Source organism: Leptinotarsa decemlineata, unplaced genomic scaffold (genome assembly GCF_025532065.1).
Source record: "Leptinotarsa decemlineata unplaced genomic scaffold, Ldec_3_MD MMD2_tig00000010_RagTag_RagTag, whole genome shotgun sequence".
In the NCBI taxonomy this organism is placed as follows: Eukaryota; Metazoa; Arthropoda; class Insecta; order Coleoptera; family Chrysomelidae; genus Leptinotarsa; species Leptinotarsa decemlineata.
The window spans coordinates 2,238,352-2,262,519 of record NW_027412538.1 but is presented as its reverse complement, the minus strand read 5'-3'; the positions used below and the strand labels follow the sequence as shown (position 1 = coordinate 2,262,519).

The following is a 24,168-nucleotide window of genomic DNA, read 5'->3' as shown; positions in this document are numbered from 1 at the left end:
GATGTGGTCAAGACAAACTGCAAGGCGCGTTGGGATTTGTACCCGTACTCTGCCATTGACGCTGTTGTTATTTTCGTCGAGGATGTCATTGTTCATATCCCCAACAATGAACTTATATTTATGATTATTTATTGCCTGGGTATCTGGGTATATGTTCATAGGAACTATATATTGACCTTTGTTACCATCAAGCGACTTCGACACATCTATATGTTTGCTAGTCAGGCTTTTCAACCAAAGTAGGTACTTTTTCGTATCGTGAAATAACTGACCGTTAAGATAGATAATCATATGTTCTGAGTAATGAGCCAAGAACGTCAGCCTTCTGTATTGAAGCGAATCTGATTTCTTGCAAGCCGTAATGATCTTGAGATTCGGAAAGGAAAAAGTAGTGAATTTCAGCACTTTTCTTTCTCATTACTGATTATTGCTACTGAAACATTGGAGAAGAATTTTGACTCAACTTTAACTGAATATCTCCAGTGGATTGAATGCATAATAATTCATTTTAATGCCTGTGTGAGGTGTATCCAAAAAACTGATAGAAAATAGTGTTGAGATTATAATAACTCACATCCAGCAATGGAATTTGCCTCGTTTGTAGTCATTCCAGTAATCATAGGGACTCTTGCAAATTCTCCATTTCTGAGGAGTTCAATAGCAGGCTTTGAAATGAAAGCATCGTTGTGAACTTTTTCTATGACTGGAGTGAATAGTAAACCGTTCTCTAGCAGGTTTGGACTACCCTGAAACAAATAAAGAATAACGATAAACGATAATTTTCAAAGCAGTAGTAAAAAAACCTCTAAAAGAGTTAGAATTATTTTACGAAGTACATATCAAGTTATTTTTTCGAGATTCTTTGAAATGAAAAGAAATATCTTTTTACAGAACTGGTTGATAATTGGTCTCTTATGTTTAACCCTGAGTTTTGTTTATTTTCTGAAACTGGACGGTGACAGTATTAGACAAAAAATATTAGTGGATTGTTATGAAAATAACATAAAAAATTATATTAACGATAATGCTGACAATAATAATTATACAGAAGCTGTATCAACCCGACGTGAAGATCCGAAAAATGATGCACCTTCTTCGGAGTTTGCATCCCAAATCGTCAGTTCCACGGTTGTACTCCCCCCGACAACAGGGAGGCTTATGAAGTCATCAGGAGTTCTGATTCTTTTTTTCAGCATGGCCCACGACCATGAAAGAGCAGAAATTGGAGCATTTCTCTCAAGGGCAGCTGTCCGAGCAGCTGGTGAACTCGAGCTAGTTTTCGACACTCTGTCACGGAGTTGGAACCCGTTTAGCAAAAGGCTCATATAGAAGCCGCAGAGATCACTTCACTTCTGCGGCAGCACAAGGCTGAGCCTTGGCTCATCAAAGCGCCTGACTTTCGCTTTCCTCAGGTCAAGTGCGCTGGAGTCGGAAACTGAGGAGTTCATCATGGCCTGCCAGGATGTATCTTCAATACCTTAGTCTACACGGAAAAAAAAGATTTGTTACTTCAAAGAAATTTATTTAGTCTAATTTATTTCATCACTTTGATTAAATATCATTCATTCCAAACGACGTGTGTATTGTATCGATTAGATGATAATTTCGCGGAGACAAAATGAAATTCTCATTTTAATTTCTCTAATATTTCAATTCAAGAGGTCTTTTACTTAGTCAAATGAATTGTGGATCATTTCAAGAATAACATTTATTGAGTTCTCAAAATAATTCGGTTGAGTCAAACAATATAATTTCATCAAATCAAAAATACGTCTGTTGAATGAAAACTTTCCAATTCAGTTTAACACTGCTGTTTTGACACTAATATATTATTGAATCAACTGAATATTTATTTTCACTTCAACAATACATATCAATACCTTTAACTAATTTTGGAAATGATTTCAAGATTATGGATAATTTCATTTCAATATTTTTATCATTTGTTGGTTTGAAAAATTGAATTGTTTCCTTTAAAGAAATGATATAGTTCAAATACTTCTAAGGAATAGAGTGCCGGTCGGCACCATTTGCATTTTCGCAAGAACCGTAAACTAATCACGAATGGAATAAGAATTAACAATGTGTTTTGTGTTTTTCAAGGAAATGACGAAGAGGTTTACAGTTTCTTTTTGATTATACGTGAATTGAAGTTTTTCAGTGTTTTCACAGGTATGTTGATAATATACTTTCTTTCATTCCATATTTTGAAATAATTATGAATAGCATGCAATATAATCTCTTTTATTTTTAGACATGGAGGAATTTCTTAATAACTTGGAATTGAATGACCTAATTGGCATTTTATAAGGTAAAAAAATACATATATTCTTTATCTCCTAATAATATACTTAAAACGCATACTTTTCAGACAGAAAATGATGTAACCTTAGACATAGCTAAAAGGCTCACTGATGAAGAAATGAAAAAAATGACTCCCCCAACTGGCAAAAGAAAAATATTCAATCAAGGTAGCAATTGATGGAATAAATTAAGAATCATATATAACAGAGGTATGTCTTTCATTCATAACTTTAATAATAAATATGTATACCATTACAATTAAAAACATATTCAGTTTTCTCAAATAACTATATATTTTTGCGATTTGCTGTAGATAGTTATTATTATTCAGGTCTATACCTAAGTAATTGAATGCTAGAATTCTTAAATTTGAAGGCCTGAAAGTTACGATTGGAGACCTAGGTAAATTTTGTCATCACAGTCATATTTCTAATCAAATTTTTCTGTGATGAAGTAAGTCATTGTTTTTTTCTTATTATCAAAAAATAAGGGTATCTCCTTTTGTTAAATTGGATGTGTACAAAAAAAATTATTATATTTTTATATTTCTATGGGATAATATCTAAGCTAGTTAGTAGAAATTGATCCAATAGTATCATTGCGAAAATGTAGACTATCACTAATCTCTGTTCTCTTTCATTTTAGATTATTACTTCAGTGAAAGGTTTCGAAATCAACTCTAATTGTTTTTTAGTAGATATCACCAATAATAATAATAAATAATAAAATATGTTAATGTTTCATATTAGGAATAACCATTTGTGAAAAATTTATATTTGCATTCAAATATTTGTAGAAGTCTATTATAATTTATTGATTGTTTGAATAAATTTGGTACTGAAATTTCTCGATTTTTATTTATATTTTGCTCATTCTCACGTTGAACAATTTTCCACGGCATTTACATAATCAGTATTGAATATGAAATACTATCCGCAAGACTCTCATCAGCAGCTGATTAAAAAATCGTGATACGTAAGTAGATCAATAATTCAGTTGAGAAAATGATACAAAGTGTATTTAATGTATTGAGAAATCTGGTTGTTGAACAAACTATAATATATTCTCACAATTATTCAATAACTTGATCTATTTTGATTGGAGATTCATGTAAATTCAATCACTGACTCTGTATTTCTGATTCTGCCGAAAAGTAATTTTCTCAATATACTAAAACTATACGTAATGCTTTTTATCTACAAACTTAAAAAACATATTGAAGTTTTGGAGAAGAGAAAAGTAATTTTCAGTAGAACTGAAAATTACTGCCAACGAGATGCTGGTACTTAGATTAGTATAATATTTGGTTATTTGAATCCTATAACCAAATTCAAACAAGAGGGAAGGATTTTGATTTGTAACTTTATTTCATTTGGTACATCATTATTCATACTTATTTTGAACTTTCGAAATGCTTTACTCTATCAGAAAGATACTCACAATGAGGTATAAACATTGTTCGTTCAACTACTATTCATTATTTGTTCAACAAAATCATTACTTTAGTGGAAATTTTCCCATTATCAAAACAAGCAAAGTTCTTCATCATCCTACAGATATATTATGTTTCTTCAACATAACTTTTATTCAAATAGAAAATACATTTGATTATTTCAATCAGATCCACTATTTCACCCATCTTTAAATTTTGTTTGTTCAATAGAATATTCGAATTACTCTAAATCATTCTCGCTATCAATTAGACAAAATATTACTTGAATTCAATTCTTCTTTGAATTGAAATTACTAATGGATGCGATTGTTTCAATGAAATATTTGTTTGATACAATGAACATATGCTTGAAGAAATAGTTAGGAGTCAAGAATTCTTTTTACTTGCATCAACAAAATATTTTGTCGTGCATATATGACACTTTTATTTCTTTGAATGAAGTGAATTTTATTTAATTCAACAAATCTTTTTTTTCCGTGTACCGCAGCCACGTGATGGGTATAGAGGTTCCCGACACAAGGAGCAGGGACTGCCGCGAGGCGTCCGGAACCCTTATGCACTAGCTGTCAGCATATCCAGCAAATCCAGCAAATGCGGTCTCGACTTAAATCAATCGACATAACGCGGTATTCTTACGGTATTGACGAGACATCGATGTTTTTCTACGCTCCGGGGCATATTGAATCCATTGTGGAGAACGAGAAGTGCCGATATTATTAGAACTATCCGTTCCCTAGCATCAGCTAATAAGCCTGATGTAGTCCTTCTCGTCCATCAGAGCAAGACGAGACGAAAGATAAAAGTTTTATCTTCCTCTTGAAAATGATCACTTGGTGATCGAAACACGTGTCGAGGTGTAAAAATTACGATTTGGTGTTGGGAAAAAACTCCAGTAATATTCTCTTAAAAGTCCTTGAAGTACAACGGAGAGTAATACGTTGTTTATTCTTGGAATTCAAAGAAACTATCTGGAAATGGTTATCATCATATCTTTAGCAGAAAAAACGTATACGTAAAAGTTCAAGACAATAGATCTGCTGAATATGGTATGGATTTTGGAGTTCTCAGGGCTCTATCATAGGTCCATTGATATTTCTTTTATCCATATTTGATCTACCTCTTCATCTGAGATGTGAATATATTTTTCTATTGCAGATGATACAACTATAGTAGCCAGAGGCAACACCCTGTTGGAGCTTCAAACTAAAATTGACACGATAGATGAACAACTCAGTTTATGGTGTGAAAAAATTGTTTGATTGTTAATGTTGGAAAAACGATATCATTAAGATTCTCTTTGATACACCTGAGGTCTATTTCATTCAACAACAACATAATTGAACCTTTTGAAAATGTAAAATTTTTGGGATTATATGTTAACTCAAATATGAGGCGAAAATCAAAGATCAACTATGTAACCAAGAAAATTCAATAGTGGATATTACGTCATTCTTCAAATCAAAAGCATTTCAAGTACATCACAACTTTTGAATGTATGTTATGCTCTGATATATTGAAGAATTTCTTGATTGTCTTGTGGAGCAATACACATAATTCCAAGCGATATTCATCACACAAAGAGGGATTATATCAGAGTAATATTTAGTTTTCTCCCGGGGGAATCATGTAGAGGATATTTTTGTAACACAACATTTTGAAAATCCCCTATATATTTTTTTTCGAATGCAACCCATTTGGAACCTTTTATGAGAATAGTCCGTTTTACATAAGAGTACTAAGTACATAGTACTAAATGAAACTATTCCTTATTTTACAATTGTTTCATTTGAAATTCAATATATTATATCCGTTCGGAAAATTGGTCTAGTAAATTGTATTTTATATACATACTTACCGCTATCACGACCTTCGTTTGTGCCTGTTTCAACTGTTCGATGTCCATTTGACGTAGTCTCTCGACCAACTCAGTCGAATTATCAGTTTTGATTCCAAGACTGAGACCGACATTGAAAGCTGTTTTTCTGGGAAATTTTTGGAGGCCTAGCTCAGCGGTAACCTGAAAATGCATATACTGATTCAGTTACTAGATTTTTTTCCCACAATATACGGGTAATCAGCAGAAGAAACATACATTATAAAAAGTATAACTCAATTTTTGAATGTTGACCACGGCTAACTATAAATAAATAACGGTGTTCAAAATATGGGGAGGAAGAAAACGGTTAATTATCACAACCGAAATAAAGTAGGATAAAATGTGAAATAACACCAAATGAATACATTATAACTTTGGACATTCCACCTTAGAAACGACATCGAAAGTTTATAATTTTTAGTAAAACCTTACGAGTTTTTCACTAATACAATCAATTTTCAATTTCAATAACCAATGGCTAGATATAATATAAAAAAATGTAAGGAAAAGTTCACCCATTTCCTGAGAAAGAATACAGAGTAAATGATGATGGACAGATGGAAAGTCATCAGAATACCGCCAATGAAAATATTTCCATAGAGTATACTAGCGAAACGCCCCGGCTCCGCACGGGTGCAATGTTGATACTAAAAGCGTGCAATCGCTGATTATCTCTAAGTGCTTCAGGGTGAAGCGCGGCCTTCGAAGCGCTATTTATAGGCTCGCGCAGTCGGGCCCCCGGCCGGTACCACCAAAACCGCTATGTCCCTGCATATCAAATCTGTAACATCTCTGAAATCACTCATTCATACTACATGCTGTGAAGGGCCATATTGATCTATATTGAGTGTATAATGTATTTGAAGTACTTAATTGGAAAAGATTCACTGTATTGCTCAAAACCGCTTCGTAAAGAAGTGAAGGATAGAAAATGGTTATGTGTTATCCCTAAGAGATAGACATATAGCGTTTGCGTTTACAATGTGAGCGCAACAAATATTTTTATTTACGACATCACTGTTACTAGTGTCATCACAAACTTCTAAAATTATCAGGTTTACTCTTGTATACTGCCCTGCTCAATAGAAACGCGGTATCTGCAAAAAAATCGGAAACCGAGTTATTTGTATAGAAGGGTTCATGAGGTGTTTTACTATCACTCTACTTAGTATAAAAGCGGTATCTAAAGCTATATCCAGTAAACGTGTATATTTAAAATGCCGTATGTGTCAATTTGTGAGGGATTGCTTAATCAAAAAGCGGTAAGTGCACCTTCCTTAGTCATGAAGCGGTATATGCGCGAGCGGCCGGTGCAGATATCGCGTTTTGTCTATGTACGCTGCGAATGCCGCGTTATTGCTCATGAGTATTCGCGCCGTATAAAGGTCACAGGTTATTTCTTTACTTGTCTCATTATTTTCGCAAGGTTTTGGTTATGATATAAGTTGTGCATTATTAGCTGAGAGTGAATTTTACAATGGCATCTGACCGAGCTAAATATATTATCATTGGCATATTAAATGAAAGTGTGGCAAAGCCACTAACAACGCAAACGTAAGTGGAAAATATTTTCTTCTAACTTCTATGATGTATTAGGTTATGTTGTAGAAGTATATTAAACCCGAATGATCTCATGCATGTAAGTGGAAGCAACGAGTCCAGCAGTTCCTTAAATTATCTATTGCACGAATTACAACCTCTGAGAGAACCAGATGAAGAAGAGTTCATGAAAATAACTAGATCCGCCACTATTTCGAATCAGAAAGTGATATCATGGGTCAACAACTCATCTCAAGCTAAACCGAAAAATAAAATTTTACCCACCAACGCCACAATGATTAGCCGAGATGAAATTTTTGGTAAGAATAGAAAGAATGTGAATGATTGTCCCAAAAATTTGATAATTAATTTCATAGATACCGCAATGGAACTTTCCCACATTCAAGAAGCAGCAACTTGCGATAGTGAAAATGTTATACCCTCAGAACAGTTGCAAGTCGGAAATATAGAGACTTCACATTCACCCAGTGATATTGGTGAACTTTTATAATTTTTTAGATTGCCTTCTTATGCATAATCAAATTTATTTTAGCAGGAACTTACACACAATCTGGAACTATACGTAAACGAAAAATGTTTGAAACGGATTTGAAAACCAGAAAATCAGTTAGAATGCAAAAACTAGCTGCAAATCATACGGTTCTTCCAGGATGTAACCAGATTTGTAAAAAAATGCTCCTCTTTGATATCTGAACAAGCGTGGAAAAACATTAATTATGAATTATTCTGAACCTGGACATTCATGTCGGCAGACAGCTACCATCACCAGGTCGAGCTGTCTATGAAAAAAAAAACAAAAAATGTATGACTTCGCCGATTTTTTCGATGCAGTGAAATCTGCTTGCAGAGGCAATGTGGATTTGAAGAAGATAGAACCATGTGATTTTTTCAATTGGGAAAATTGTACGTCACAGCAAAAGTTGAAAAAAAAAATCAGATAACCGTCTCTACTTATCTGAAATTGTTCAATTTGTAGCCCACCGTGGTAAGTTTTCTCTACAATACAAAACTTTTTTCAGCGACGAATCCTCGAAATGGACCTCATGGTCCAACTCAACGGTTTAATACCAGAAAATCGTAAAGTATTCTGACAGAACCTTCCTGTAACTACTGCAAATGAAGAAGAAGAAGAAGATTGATCTGATTTATTAGAATGTGATTTGAAATATATAACATTTCATTTTTGCCTAACTAATACATATATTTCCAAGAGTCTTATTTTCTCAACTTTTTTTTATTAATGTAGAACATTTTCGTCACGTTTCTACATTTCGTTAAACACCAATAAATGGTTGTTTGAAAAAATCAAAGTTTCATTTTATATTAATATGCAGATATCGCATTTTAAGGTGGTCATTAGGAGCTCTACTTCATTTTCTTAACAAAAAGGCGGTAAGTGATAATATGACTTATGGCCACAATATAGGGCATTGTCTATCACTTACAGGTAATCGGGGTAACATATTACTTATGTAAACACTTTTTTTCTGGCAGTATATTGGGCGAATAGATACATATGAAGCTTTTTCTTGAATCACTCTATATATTGAAAAAATCCGCATCAAAATCCGTTGCGTAGTTATGAATATCAGAGCATACATAGGACAGACAGCGTGAAGCGACTTTGTTCCATACTATGTAGTGATTTTTTTCAGTGCAAAATACAAGCACTACAGGAAAATCCTTGAGGCGCTCACAGAGCGGTGCCTGTGGGAGAGTAGCGATCCACATTAGATTTGAATGGCTGGAAACTGAATCCATTTGGAAAAACGTTCTCAAGAAGTTCATTCCACATAAACGCAGTTCTACAGATGAAAGAGTTCTCAAACAGTGAGAGGTGTACTGAGTTGAACCTCAAAAAGATGAGCAGCCACAGTCCGTCGGGTATTTCTGATATGTACCGCTCTTGGTGGAATCAAATCTGCCAGGTCACTTGAACATCTCCTGTGAAAGTATCCATACATGAGAGAAAAATCTCCAACCTTTCTTCGATCTTCCAGGGTATCAAGATTGCACGTGATGTTCGCGTTTCCAATCAGGCTGGATGGAATCCAGCAGCTTCAGGGTGTGTTTGGGGGCAGAGCTCCATACATGAGAATAATACTCCAAAGAAGGTCTGATCTGAGCTTTATAAAGCATTAAAAGTTGCTGAGATGTGTACAGTTTTCTGGTTCGGAACAGTGTTCCAAGCTTTTGAGAAGCAGCCTCTGCTATTCCAGCGACATGATTGTGTCCAGTGATGAAAATATATAATTTCGATACTTCTCTCATCTATTTCCTCATAACAAGATGCCAGTCAAATAGTTTGATTATAGACAGAATTCAGCTGCATATCAAACATTTTCTGAAATGGAGATCGAAGATTGGAAAAACTATTTTCGAACATTGAAAGTTAAGTATATACCTACCTATATCTGAGCTGCAGGCAATATTCGTACTGATCGTTTTCGCTTAACCAAATTACAGAAAAACTCTCTAAATTATAATGTTCACAACCTGTTACCGCAAGAATACAAAATCCTATCAAACAATAAATTCAAGAAGCGCTTAAAAAAAGTTTTACTAAGTAATTGTTTTCATTCTGTCAGTGATTTCATGGAGCATTTTCGACATCGCTAGTGTATTTCTATGGAGTGCACTCGCCACTGGGCATTTTACAACAGCTAGTAGCAGTGTACTATATTTTAAAATTTTATTTTATCTTATTTTTGTTTCTCTATGTGTTGTACTCTTTTCAGATATTATTTGGACTTACTACAAACATTATGTAATGTAAGGTAGTCAATAAACTTTTATTCATTCATTCATTCATTCATTCATTCATTCATTCATTCATTCATTCATTCATTCATTCATTCATTCATTCATTCATTCATTCATTCATTCATTCATTCATCCATTCATTTATTCATTCATTCATTCATTCATTCATTCATTCATTCATTCATCCATCCATTCATTCATTCATTCATTCATTCATTCATTCATTCATTCATTCATTCATTCTTTTATGTTCAGGTGAAATTAAGCAGCCTGAGGGTCATAATACAAGCATAGCTTAGGTGACCTTAGACTGCTAGGAGTCGAATATTCTACACCGTTTACTTAATATGTATTCAATAATAATAATAATAATAAAATTGCATCGGCTTCGGCGGTCTCGGCCTATATCCATCGACATAACGCGGCCCTAAGAGTGCTCTATTACCATCTACGGCACTCTTACGGTACTGACGAGACACCGGTGTTGCCCTAGGCTCCGGGGAATATTGAATCCGTTGTGGGAAACGAGAAGTGCCGAATTTATTGAAACTATTCGTTTCCCACCCTCAGGCTCATACAAGTTAATAAGCCTGATGTGGTCCTTCTCGACCACCAGAGCAAAACGATATTTGTCGTGGAGTTTTCAGCTCCTGGCGAGACGAATATCGTCAGAAAAGAGGAGGAAAAACGGATTAAATATCGAAATTTTCTCTTCGAACTCCGCAGACTCTATCCAGATCACTCTGTCAAGATGGTTGTTCTGATTATTGAAGTCCTTGGTAGAATGATGTCCTCTCTACACTCGAATCTTCAAATCATACCAACTTGCCGCACTGAGGCAGAAATCTCAGCCGCACAGATGTAGAAGGCTGTCATTCTTGGCTCACTGCGCTTGCTCAGGGCACATGATTCTCGGACCCAATGATCACTTACCCCACGGTGTGGGGAGTGGTCATTGGTTGATAATGCTGGCGCGCCCATCCGAATGTGTCGGGGCTTCGGGGAATAGAGCCTGACAAGCGCACACTACGGTGAAAAAAAATTGCTTTTGTTGATGGTTCCATACCAATCCAACCAATCAAATGGCAGGATTCAATATCTGCGTATGATAAATCATCTCGGAGATTGCTCTTCCATCCAATCGTCGGAACAAAAGAAAAAGAAAGAAAAACAAAAAAAAAGCAGTATGCTATCAAGAACAGTGCAACAAGTATAAACAGCGAAATTGAAATACAAATATATATATTTTGTTCAGCTTGGAGAATGGTAAATTGATTTCGAAATAATTCGATTAGATGGATCTATTTATTGCAAGAAAATATTTTTTTATCTTTCGTTTGAAGCTTTCTGATGGCAGAGGTTTATATACAATGGGTATCCGATTATATGAGTAGGCAATATGGTAAGTGAAAGATCCACGGAATAGAGAAGTTTTATGCTGTGGTATTGTTAAATATGTCCTGAATCTCAAGTTGAGATGGTGTAGTCAGTTCTAAAGGATATTTTCAAAAAAGATAGAAGGGTTTTTTGTTTTGAAGAGTTTTTGAAAAAAAATTGCAGAATGAAATGTTCGTCTGGATTTCATATTAAACCAGCCCACATCCCCGAACAGATGGAAAATGTGTTCTCGTTTCCTCGTACCAGTAATGAGCCTAATGCATACATTCTGGAGCTTTTGGATTCTAAAACTGTCACTTTTCAAAATTCCCGGACCATGCACCACGTCTGCATAGTTGGCATGTAAAAGAACTAAAGCATCGCAGAGTATAATTTTACTTTTTTTATTCAGAAATGCTCTGTTGCAAGTTAAATATTTTTTCAAAAACTTTTGAGAGCGCACATAAGATGCTAGTTGGCCGGAGATCACCTAAACTCTTGGGGTTAGAATTTTTTTCCAACGGAAGAACATTTGCTTGCTTCCAGATGGATGTATAGGAATTAGTCGATATGCAGTGATTGAAATGAGTGAGTGATATGTGGAAAGATTGTGGAGCAACAATACAGCAACGTTTTAATACTTCAGGTTCTACTTCATTCGACTTCATTTTCAGAATAAACTTTTAGATTTCATCGTCATCAGTAGCTTCATAGGAGAAGTTGGTATACACCTCACTGGCAGAAAGTATATTACGATACTGTATTACTGTATGGGGGGGAACTTTCAATACTTTGATAAAGCCTCTACAAGCCATGCAGAATTCCTTATTGAAAATAATATCAAAGAAAGGTGAACGATTTTTGACCCAAAAACTGTATGAAGAAACCAAATTACTGAACGTTAGAGCACACTACTGCTACCAGTTTGATTTGGAGGTTTTCAGATTCAAAAAAATATGCAACAACAACTTTTAAAAAAACTAGATTTACTGATAAGTAATCAAATTGTAGAACCCCACATTACCGAAAATCCCATACGCAAGGATTCGTCTTTTTTTTCAGGCCAAAATTGTATAACCAACTTCCTATGGAGCTTAAAACAATATCAAAAATTGAAAAATTCAAATCTGCTCTCAAAAAGTATATATTATGAAATACTTGATATATTCTGAAAATATATTGGAATGAATTACCAACAACTCATTATTTAGTGCTGGAGGTAACTTACAGTTTACTTTCTTCCGACCTTCACCCCAATTGTAATTTCAATCAAATTTTAATTTACTGTCACTTCTATGTTTCTTTTGTTCTAAATTGATAATGAAAAATAAATAATTTTCATTTGAATTATGTAAGCATGTACTCTGTTAAATGATATTCCAACTACGAGTGGAGTGAAACAGCACAAACAGTCATTCTGATGCCTAGGTGTATTCCACCCATTTGTAGTGGTTTTGACATAATATGTTAATGACTAAATTTCACATATTTGTACTGAAAAATTGAAATAAATTTGAATTTGTTTATATTACTTTAAAAAAAATATATTTTCATCATCAGAGGAAGAGTTGCAGTTGGATATACTTCCAAAAAATCTGTTGACATCTTCAACGTTCAATAAGTGGTCTGGAATGGATTTGAGATTTCTTCTATGGTGAATATTGAAATCGGATAAATCTTTATATTAACTTTGTAATACTCATATAGACCTGAATAAAAATCTATCTATGTATCTATCTAAGTCTTTTGACAGGAGGCAAGCTATTGAAAACAAATTTCCAAAACCATAACAAAAATTACGGTCACCCGACGCGTGTTTCTCTAACCAAGTTAGCGTCCTCAGGATGTCATTATGACTATCTTACGAGCGACCGTAATTTTTGTCCTGGTGTTGGGAAACTGTTTTCAATAGATTCACGCCAGAGGTTCCAGTAGGAACTATCAAGAAGGCAAGCGTTAAAAAACTACTCCCAACTAGAAGCTTGTCCATTTGGATATGATCAGTCCAATCAGACCACGCGAAACAGTAGAGCCACTTTCTATGTTTATTTCATGAATTTTAAAACGAACATCGTATTTTTGGAGTATGAGTATCCGAGTAAAAGGAAAATTTGTCAAAACACCAAATATATCTACATACCTCTCCGCTCAGGCATATAACTCTGTTGTAGAGACCCCAAGATTTTGGATAAATCATTTGATACATAGCACTTATGCTTCCTGAACTATGTCCCGTCATGGTAACTTGATCAGGATCACCACCGAATTGTTTGATATTGGAATTCACCCATTTTAATGCTGCGTGCTGGTCTTTCAGTCCATAATTGCCATACGACGACTCGTCTTCTGTGCTTAGAAAACCTGAAAGAAGCCTCTTAAAGGACACAATGATAAACCAGAATTCGTAAGTGATACAAATGAAAGATTAGCTAGATAAATGATGCAGTTGTGCAAATACAAGGTAACGTCATTTCATAGACGAGGCCTGTTAAAAAAAATAAGGTGAATGTTCAAATGTTACGGGCTGCGTACATTCGATTAGCGATGTTTATATTCTTTGATGTTGGTACACTAGTCTCGAACATATCTTAACAATTGAAGAAGTTCCACGACTATTCAATTGAGCTAAAGAGTCAGGTAACTGGGAGCTTAATAAAACTACTCTAACGTTATACAACAAGGAAATTGGAAAGGCAAAACGGGAGTCTTGGAGGAAGTTCTGAGAGAGTATCTCTGATTTACCTCGCAGCACAAAAAATCACAAGATTCTCTCTAGAGAGCCGACTGGTGAAATTGGGTCGCTTAAACGACCCGATGGAACATTTACGACCTCTAGTAAAGAAACGTTAGAGCTTTTGATAGAAAACCACTTTCCTGGACGTCTGACTCTTGATAAAAACAGACCTCTTCGAGGGCGCTAAACGCCCAAAACAGAATGATTGGGACGTCGCAAAGAAGGTTATCCCAGCACCGGCAGTTGAATGGGCTACCAAGTCAAGAAATGGACTGGAAATAATTTTACCTATTCTCATAAAATTGTATAGAGCTAGTCTGGCGTGGAACTACATAACACCCAGTTGGTTGGCAGCAACGGTGGTCGGAGAGACCCACACCCTAAATCGGTACGACCAATCAGCCTTACATCTTCCCCGCTGAAAAGACTTGAGAGGATGCTGGACGGACATATCAGGAGGGTAGCTTTATATGCATCCCCCTTGAATAACCACTAGTATGCTCATCAAACCGGCAAATCGACAGATTTAGCATTAAACAACTTCGTTGAGAAAATCTCCCAATCCTTTGACGACAAGGATATCGTGGTTGCTGTATTTCTTGATATTGAAGGAGAGTTTGACAATGCACTACCTGAATCTACACAATTGTCTCTGGCTAACAAGGGTATAGAATCGACCATAAATGACTGGACCTATGCCATGCTACTAAACAGAACCGCAACTACGACGACCAGGGGCTACCCTAAAGGTGGGGTACTATCTCCCCTTCTGTGGTCGCTCCTGGGGGATGATCTGCTTGATGCCCTTGAGGGAAGAAATGTTGATCTGCAAGCTTATGCAGATGACCTTGTCATCCTGGCAAGGTCTAGGTCGGGAAGGGTAGCTTGTAATATTCTCCAAAGCACGTTGAGAGTTGTTCACAGTTGGTGCTTGAAGGAGCAAATGTCTGTCAACCCCAGCAAAACTGTGTTAATTCCCTTCACCAAGAGAAGAAAATTGGACGATATAAAGCCAATTTCCCTCAGCGGTGAGGTCATTCCATTTGAAACGGAGGTAAAATATCTTGATATTGTTTGATAAAAGACTCACCTGTAACGCTCACTTGGAAAAAGTTTTACATAAAGCCAGACTGTCTCTATGGACATGTCGAAAGATTTGTGGTAAAACTTGGGGTTTAGGTCTTGAACAAATCCATTGGATTTATGTGATGATTGTCAGACCAATGATCACTTATGGTTCAGTTGTTTGGTGGCCCAAGGCTTTACAGAAAACGGCCCAAGCGAAGCTCTCTGGCTTACAGAGACAGGCATGTATTGCTATCAGTGGTGCCATCAGTACCACACCGTGAGCGGCCATGGAGATCCTTCTAGATCTACCTCCTCTCCACATTTTTCTAGAGAGAGAAGCTAGATGGACTGCATACAGACTTGTGCACATTGCCAATTGCACAAATAAATTCAATGCAGAGTGCAACAAACTGTTGGTTGACACTGGAAGTCACAGCATTCTGGAAATGACCTCTGACTTTATGCCTCCAACTGTCAACTACGAACTGCCTTATGAAGTATAATTCCCGAGTAGAGAGGACTGGATCATCCGGGGGAAGGAAATATTAAAAGCAGATAGTTGTTGGTTCACAAATGGATCGAAAACACCTTTCGATTCTGGTGCAGGTGTTTTCAGTCGCATACCCAGGACAGAGATATCTATCTGCCTAGGAACTTATGCGACTGCATTTCAAGCGGAAATTTACGCTATTAAATTATGTGCGGAGAGATTGGATAAATCCAACCTCACACACAAGTCAATAAAAATATTCTCGTACAGTCAAGCGGCGTTGGAAGCCCCTGGCTCCTACCGAGCAACGTCTTCATTGGTAGAAAATTGCCAAAAACGACTCTCCCCTATAGGAAAACTTAACAGATTGTCTCTGTTCTGGATTTCTGGCTATATTGGCCTGGAAGGTAATGAAGCTGATTACTGCGGTACTGCAAGCAGCTTCATCGGACGAGAACCTGTCATTGGCATCGCTTTGGGTTTTGCCAAACAAAAATTGAACATCTGGATGGCAAGAAGACTTATGGACTTTTCGCAGAATCTTCCAGGCTTGACTCACTGCAAGGCGTTTATCCACCCTTCCAAGCTTGATACCAAACAGTTGTTGGACTACAGTTGGGATGAACTACGATGTCTAACAGGCCTTCTTACAGGTCACTGTCATTTGAATCATCATATGCAGAGACTTGGATTGTCGGAAGGCAGTGTGTGTCGCCTCTGTTTGGGAAATGATGAAATAGCAGTGCATATACTTTGTGCCTGCCCCGCTGGGGATCGAATCAGGTTATTAGAGTTTGGCAGGTCCGTACTCTTACCATCTGACCTGAAAGACCACTCACCATACAAACTAATCGGCTTCGTTAAGAAGCTGGGTTTATTTAGCCGAGTGTGATTAGGTGCGAGCCACAATAAACACTTGCGAGTTGCGGTGGTGGTTTGAATTGACCCACTAACTTCAGACCTAACCTAACCTATCTCAACAGTTCGAGCTATTTGGCATATTCAGTTTGTTGATTAGAGGCATGAAAGTTAGAAGTATTTTGTGTGTTTGGCAATTTCATGTTACCGAAAGAAATGGATCAAATAATTTGCATCAACATGGTACAAGCTTTCCAAAGAAGGTAGAGAAGATGTGAATGACGACACTCGCTCTGGACGCCCCAATTCATTAACAACCGATGAAAATGTTGCGAAAGTGAAGAAAATTGTTATGACGAATGACTTCAACGCCAATCGAGATTCGCTTGAAAGGGTCATAACTGTTGACGAATCATGGGTATATGGTTATGACATCGAAACCAAAGTCCAATCATGCCAAAGAAAGAGCCAAGGTGAGCCAAGACCAAAAAAGCACACCAGAGTTTGTTCAATTGATGACCTGTTAATTATTTGAAAATTTATATTGAATATAGGATAGAGAAAATAACTTTTGTCTAATTTATACTGAGATTTATATTTGTTGCGACCGGTTTCGGTTTATTGAACCATTCTCAAGTGAACCGATGTAGACAAAATTCAATAAATTCTTTGAAGCCCTATTTTTTCCCTTTGGGCTAGAAATTACTGATTTCCTTTCTTCAGTAGCTTCGGCTGTGCGTTAATATAATAGGGACCAACATCTTGTAATTCATATTTCTACTTGAAAAAATACAGTAACTGGAAAAAATATGCCAAATGCACTAAGTAATGAATAGCTTCAAAAATCGAATTATGTTACCTATGAAGGAATTCGCAAAACTAATACAACCATCAACGAAGTCTGCCCTGACGTATCTGCCCGCGTTCGAGTCTCGTTCTCGGCGATGGCGCTTCATTGCTTAGACCGCGCCTCTATCCCCGCGCATCGTCTTTCGTCGTCTTACAATAGACGCGACGCGTATTGGTTTACTGTTAATCTTATCATGATAACTTTTGAGCGATTCATCCAAACCACTTAGTGTGAAGACTATTAAATACTCAAAACGACAATTGTATCAATTTTCATAAGAATTCGACAGATTTACTAACATGTACATTGTGAAAAAAGTATCCAATTCAATTTTATTTATGGCTCAGTATTTTGCATATAGTGGGTACCACATAAGTGGTAGATAATATACCATTGTGGACTTTTATTCAGAACTATCCAGATAAACAATCTTACGGTACATATTTGCGTGTAAACTCAAACGGTATAGGCAGCGCAGGCCAAGATAGTTCAAAGGGAGCAACTTTTTTTCCGACTAACATGATACTTATCGTTATATTATGACATAAATTACACAAAACCTTTGTGAGTTATAGTCTATATGTTATTATGACGTATAAGCTGTATTTAGGTGAAGTTTCATCTAAATCCGTTCAGTCGTTTGGGCGTGATAGAGCCACAGACATACATACATGAATCCATTCCCACAAATTCTCACATTTATCTAAATATACATGAATACATTTGCACATGAACATGTTAAATACACATGAAAATAGATATACATTTGAAAAAATCGAATGAATGTATCCAAAAGAATTTTTAATAAAAGAGGTTCGATATCACGAAGTAAACCAAATATATGTTTTTTTGAAATTATTCAAGGAAGATCCTTCTCTAACCAGTATGAATAAATGATTATGAAATGACATGGTGGTGAAGTGCGGTCCTTCAAGTATTTGTGAGTATTTTGTTATTTTTGAAAATATCACAACATGAGTCATTGAAGTTTTCTGAAAATGCGTTTTTGACGCATTTTCAGAAAAACATTTCAGAAAACATTCCATGATAGATTATTTCGAAATCATTTATATTTAAATGCTTTCTCGAAACTCTAATTGCATAACATTTACTTTTGAACTCTTTGGTAAAGTGTTCTATACAAGTTTATCTTCAAGTATGCCAGGTTTCCCAAAAGTATGCAAACAGCAGAACAACTTTTGAAGAATCCATGTCGAAAAATAACATAAAATAAAGGTAAACAATTTTTTAATGGCTTCCCAACATTGTGTTGAGATTTGACCCTGACCATTACGTCTATTACAATATCAAGGTCATATTACATTACTTCTCAGTGGTCTTCAGGGTCAATGTCAAGGTCATGATCCGGATGTGAAATTTTCCACTCTCTTCAAATCTGTTTTAAAAAATTTGGTCATAGCAAATATGAATATGTACGGAAAAGTTATTTCGTTGTTTCTATATTCTTGGAACAACAGTATACAGGCTGATTCACGGTGGATGGCACATTAGACGTTTCTGGTGAACCAGACAACGGATCACTTTGAAAATTCAATGGAGGGCATATTCGGACATTCTCTAGCCAACTAAAATATTTTCGACAATGCGGTGTTGCCGCTTCTATTAGAAAGCAGTAGCAACTTTGATTTTTCAAATGGAACACTCTGTATATAATATTATTTTTGGAATCTCCAACAATTGCCCGACAACTTTTCTTGATATTTCCCTATACCTATCTGTTACCGTTTTCGAAATAAAAATTAATTTCAATTTTTTTCTTCGAAAATCATGACTTCTAAAAATGCCGATATCTTTTAGTTAAGAAGTACTATGATATCGAAATTTGGTTTGGAGTTAGGTGATACTTGGACACTTCCCACACGTCAGCCTAATCTGCGTTACTTCAATACAGGGTGGTAAAAAAATACAGTTTTTTCGTTTGCTTGAAAAAGTTGCTGAAATTTGATTATTTCAAATGGAACACCCTGTATATTATTAAAAATTCGAAAAGCTGCTGAAATTTGCTCTCTTTCTATGTATATCATACCTATACCTAACTAGTCAAGTTTCGGACTTATGAACATTTATTTGTGAAAATGTCCCTTCAGAATGGTATTTCTATTCGGTATTTGGTAAGCAGGCCATGATTACTATTTGACAGTAGCGTTGTGACATTCTCCTAATAATATCGACATTTTTGTCACTTCAGAAGTTGCAAATACCTTCAAAACGATGGAACAAAACTATTCAAACGAAGTTCTTATGAATTTGTTTATTATTTTTGGACAGTGTGACAAAATTATCAGCAGAACATGTAGAAAGTTCAATGAAATGTATCCGAATCTACCGCCAATGAACCTCAAGAAATTTATACGAATTCAGAACAATTTCAATATGTTTGGATAAACTTTAAAAAAGCACCAAGAAACTTGAAATTGGAAATATTGATATGAATAATTATAAAAAAGTAAAACAATCATGTGGAATATTTCAAAATATGTTCGAATTGCTGGCCGTTCACTTCCAAGCACTTGCGGGTGTTGACTGCTTTCGTGGTGGCAGATCTGATTTCATTGGGATCCAAATCTTCAAATGTTTGGGCAATCCTTTCTAACAATTCATCTCTCGAACGCACGGGTATTTTGTGAACTTCTTCTTTAAACATTCCCCACAAATAAAAATCTAATGGATTAAGATCGGGTGATCTCGCTGGCCAATTCCATGGTCCCAAGCGCCTCATCCACCGATCGTCAAATAGTCTATCCAGTTCTGCGCTCACTTCTCTTGTGCAATGTGCAGGAGCTCCGTCTTGTTGGTACCAACAGTTTCGATAATCTTCGAGTGGCAGATTATCCACGAAACTGTCTACAGTATTCTCCAAAATATTCAGGTAGCTTCTGGATGTTAATGACTCCTCGTATATCACGTACCTCAATTTGTTGTCCATCAACATGCAGAAGACATTGAAACTGAATTTTTCTTGAAATCCGGCTTCTTTTGTGACGTGAGAATTTTCACTGGACCAATAATGACGATTTTTTCTATTGAAAATCCCTTCTCTCGATAATTTCGATTCATCAGTCCAAATAATTTTATTTAAAAAAAGTGGATCTTCTTGAATGCGTGTCAACAACATTTCACAAAATTCTACTCTCTGTTGAGGATCTTGAGGCTTCATTGCTTGAATTTTGGTGAATTTATAATCATGCATTTTATGTCTTCGCAAGATTCTTTGAACCGATGAATATTTTATACCCAAATCTTCTTCAGCACTTCTTATCGATGACTCGGGAAATGCGTGAAAATATGCTGAGACATTAATCTGGTTGTCTTCGAAAGTTACGGGTCGAGGCAAGTTTCTTGGTGCTTTTAAAGTTGATCCAAATGCATTGAAATTGTTCTGAATTCGTATAAAGTTCTTGAGGTTCATTGGCGGTAGATTCGGATACATTTCCTTGAACTTTCTACATGTTCTGCTGATAATTTTGTCACACTGTCCAAAAATAATAAACAAATTCATAAGAACTTCGTTTGAATAGTTTTGTTCTATCGTTTTGAAGGTATTTGCAACTTCTGAAGTGACGAAGATGTCGATATTATTAGGAGAATGTTACAACGCTACTGTCAAATAGTAATCATGGCCTGCTTACCAAATACCGAATGGAAATACCATTCTGAAGGGACATTTTCACAAATAAATGTTCATAAGTCCGACACTTGACTAGTTAGGTATAGGTATGATATACATAGAAAGAAAGCAAATTTCAGCAGCTTTCCGAATTTTCAATAATATACAGGGTGTTCTATTTAAAATAATCAAATTTCAGCAACTTTTTCAAGCAAACGAAAAAACTGTATTTTTTCACCACCCTGTATTGAAGTAACGGATATTAGGCTGACGTGTGGGAAGTGTCCAAGTATCACCTAACTCCAAACCAAATTTCGATATCATAGTACTTCTTAACTAAAAGATATCGGCATTTTTAGAAGTCATGATTTTCGAAGAAAAAAATTGAAATTAATTTTTATTTCGAAAACGGTAACAGATAGGTATGGGAAAATATCAAGAAAAGTTGTCGGGCAATTGTTGGAGATTCCAAAAATAATATTATATACAGAGTGTTCCATTTGAAAAATCAAAGTTGCTACTGCTTTCTGATAGAAGCGGCAACACCGCATTGTCGGTTGGCTAGAGAATGTCCGAATATGACCTCCATTAAATTTTCAAAGTGATCCGTTGTCTGATTCACCAGAAACGTCTAATGTGCCATCCACCGTGAATCAGCCTGTGTATGCCCGCCCTTTTTGTATTCGATGAAAATTTTGTTCTGGTGATATTTGTCCTGAATATCAGAGAGTCAGTTTTGGTGGCATTCAAAAACAGCTCGTTTTGATTAAAATAGGAAGATACACTGGTTATATTATATCGTGAAGATGTATCCAACGTAACTTGCCCATCAATTGAATTATCAGCTTCACTCACAATAGATATGCTCGATTTTTTCTGACAAGTTATTTATATGAATAGTGACGAATCCTTCACAATACCTTGTGATGCACTATTTGTATCACCTACTCAATAGAAAAAAACTCCTTCCAGTTATCTCAATATCAACTTTTGATTTCTGCCTCTCAAATATAATATCGAATGTTCGAGAACTGTTCTTGTGATAGCGTACCAGAAGATTTTTTTGCGATGAAATACTGTCTAAGGCGTAACTCAAATGTAGAAAAACACCGCAAAACGAGACTTCCTCAAGTAAACGAAGAATATTTGTTGTTAAAAAAATATGTTTTTCCGATAACCAGCTATCGCACCACTACGAACGACAACCATCAGAAGTCGAAACTTGTCCGAGCTAAGGACTAGCGACGTCTTACCTTTCAACGTGTGATTTTCAACACGGGTTGGACGATAGCAAGTGAAAATCGAGCGTTCAGCCTAAGGCGTCAACCATCGACTCACACATCGGCCGAGTGACTGAGTGAACAAAGCACCCACGTCGAATCGCCCGGCTACCGACCGGCCATCAATTATCATATAATTATCAGCTATAATATCCCAAGGACATTGATAACTAACGAAATAATTTTATCACAGTTTCGAAAGCACGTTATTTGGTAACATCCCGACGCCGAAGGCGAAGGCGAAGGCGATAAAATTATGAGTTATTTATCAACGTTCGAGGGATATTCGGTGAGAAAATTTTTTGCAATTCGAACAAAATTATTTATTGAACACACAGTTATTAAAAGAACAATTCGTATAATGATATTCCATTGATCTTGCTGTATTTGCCTCGGTTACTGCATAGGTGTTTCCACGCATACTATTGATTATTTGGTTATGATGTTCCTGATCAATCTATTGACAGTATTTTTTGGTGTATTTTCGTCAATGATTTTGTCAATTGCCGCATCATTTTGAACACCAAAGCGAGGAAGTGACATTTTCGAAATAAATTGAATTACTGAAATGTCAAACAACTTTATTGTGTTGGTTGCTTAGCAATGTCATGACATAAGTGATAACTACCCGTGAAAACTATCCATGGGTAGTTATCAGTGTAATGATGGTTTCATTGGTTATTTCGACACACATGACTATTAGACAAATTTGATAGGATAATTTTTTTGGCAAAAAATTTTCAGTGTAATGATGGTTTCATTGGTTATTTCGACACACATGACTAGAAATAGACAAATTTGATAGGATAATTTTTTTGGCAAAAAATTTTCAATATAATTATCAAAATCAAATAAAGCAGTTTTTGTGATTTACCGTTCAAGGGAAACATGCATCATCAATTGATTTCATATTCATTTGTTAAAAAAAAATATGAAATCCATCCTAAAACGTTTATCACGAAAAGCTGTTGACAAATTGTTCGGACGGTAATTTTCATAACGAATCATTATATTCCTCGTGTTTATATAATTATATTTTCAAGGCTAATTTCAATGTGTAGAAATAATGAACATTCTGAACAAGCATTGAAAATATGACACAGAATGAACAATAAGGGTCTATTCGACCCCCCACCGCAACTCGCAAGGGATTATTGTGGCTCACACCTATTCACACTGGACCAAACAAACCCAGCTTCTTAACGAAGCTGATTAGTGTGTATGGTGAGTGGTCTTTCAGGTCAGATGGTAAGAGTACGGCTCTGCTGAACTCTAAAAACATGATTCGGTCCCCAGCGGGGCAGGCACAAAGTATATTATCTACTCATTTTCCAAACAGAGGCGACACACACTATCTTCCGACAGTCCGAGTCTCTGCATATGATGATTCAAATGACAGTGAACCTATAAGAAGGCCTGTTAGACATCGTAGTTCATCCCTACTGTAGTCCAACAACTGTTTGTTATCTAGCTTCGAAGGTTGAATAAACGCCTTGGAGTGAACAAATCCTGGAAGATTCTACCAAAAGTCCATAAATCTTCTTGCCATCCAGGTATTCAATGTTTGTTTGGCAAAGCCTAAAGCGATGCCAATGACAGGTTCTGATCTGATGAAGCTGCTTGCAGCACCCTCTTTCGTAAGTGAGTCAGCAGCTTTATTGCCTTCCATGCCAGTATGGTCAGGAATCCAGACCAGATACAATCTGTTGAGTGTTTTAAATATCTGAGAGTGAGCCAATCCTGGAAGATTCTGCCAGAAGTCCAGAATATTTCATTGACTTGTGTGTGAGGTTGGATTAATCGAATCTCTTCGCACACAATTCAATAGCGTAAATTTCCGCTTGAAATACAGTCGCATGAGTTCCTAGGCAGGTAGATATTTCTGTCCTGCGTCTGCGACTAAAAACACCTGCAACAGAACCGAAAG

At 36.0% G+C, this 24,168-nt stretch overlaps 3 protein-coding genes across 10 annotated transcripts in view; 1 reads left to right on the top strand and 2 right to left on the bottom strand.

Annotated features, from left to right (window-relative positions):
- Positions 1-24,168, top strand: part of Neto (Neuropilin and tolloid-like) — an 803,231-nt gene that overhangs the window by 118,862 nt on the left and 660,201 nt on the right. The gene's annotated exons all lie outside the window — the stretch shown is intronic.
- LOC111507687 (carboxylic ester hydrolase) overlaps positions 1-24,168 on the bottom strand; it is a 130,569-nt gene that overhangs the window by 59,593 nt on the left and 46,808 nt on the right. The gene's annotated exons all lie outside the window — the stretch shown is intronic.
- Positions 1-24,168, bottom strand: part of LOC111507680 (carboxylic ester hydrolase) — a 51,276-nt gene that overhangs the window by 16,597 nt on the left and 10,511 nt on the right. For both annotated transcript variants that reach the window (XM_074171248.1, XM_023163026.2), the window contains exons 5-7: positions 13,474-13,694; positions 5,613-5,774; positions 575-746 (exon numbers count right to left, since the gene is read on the bottom strand). In XM_074171248.1, the coding sequence (XP_074027349.1) occupies positions 575-746; positions 5,613-5,774; positions 13,474-13,694 (555 nt within the window). The remainder of the gene's footprint in view (positions 1-574; positions 747-5,612; positions 5,775-13,473; positions 13,695-24,168) is intronic.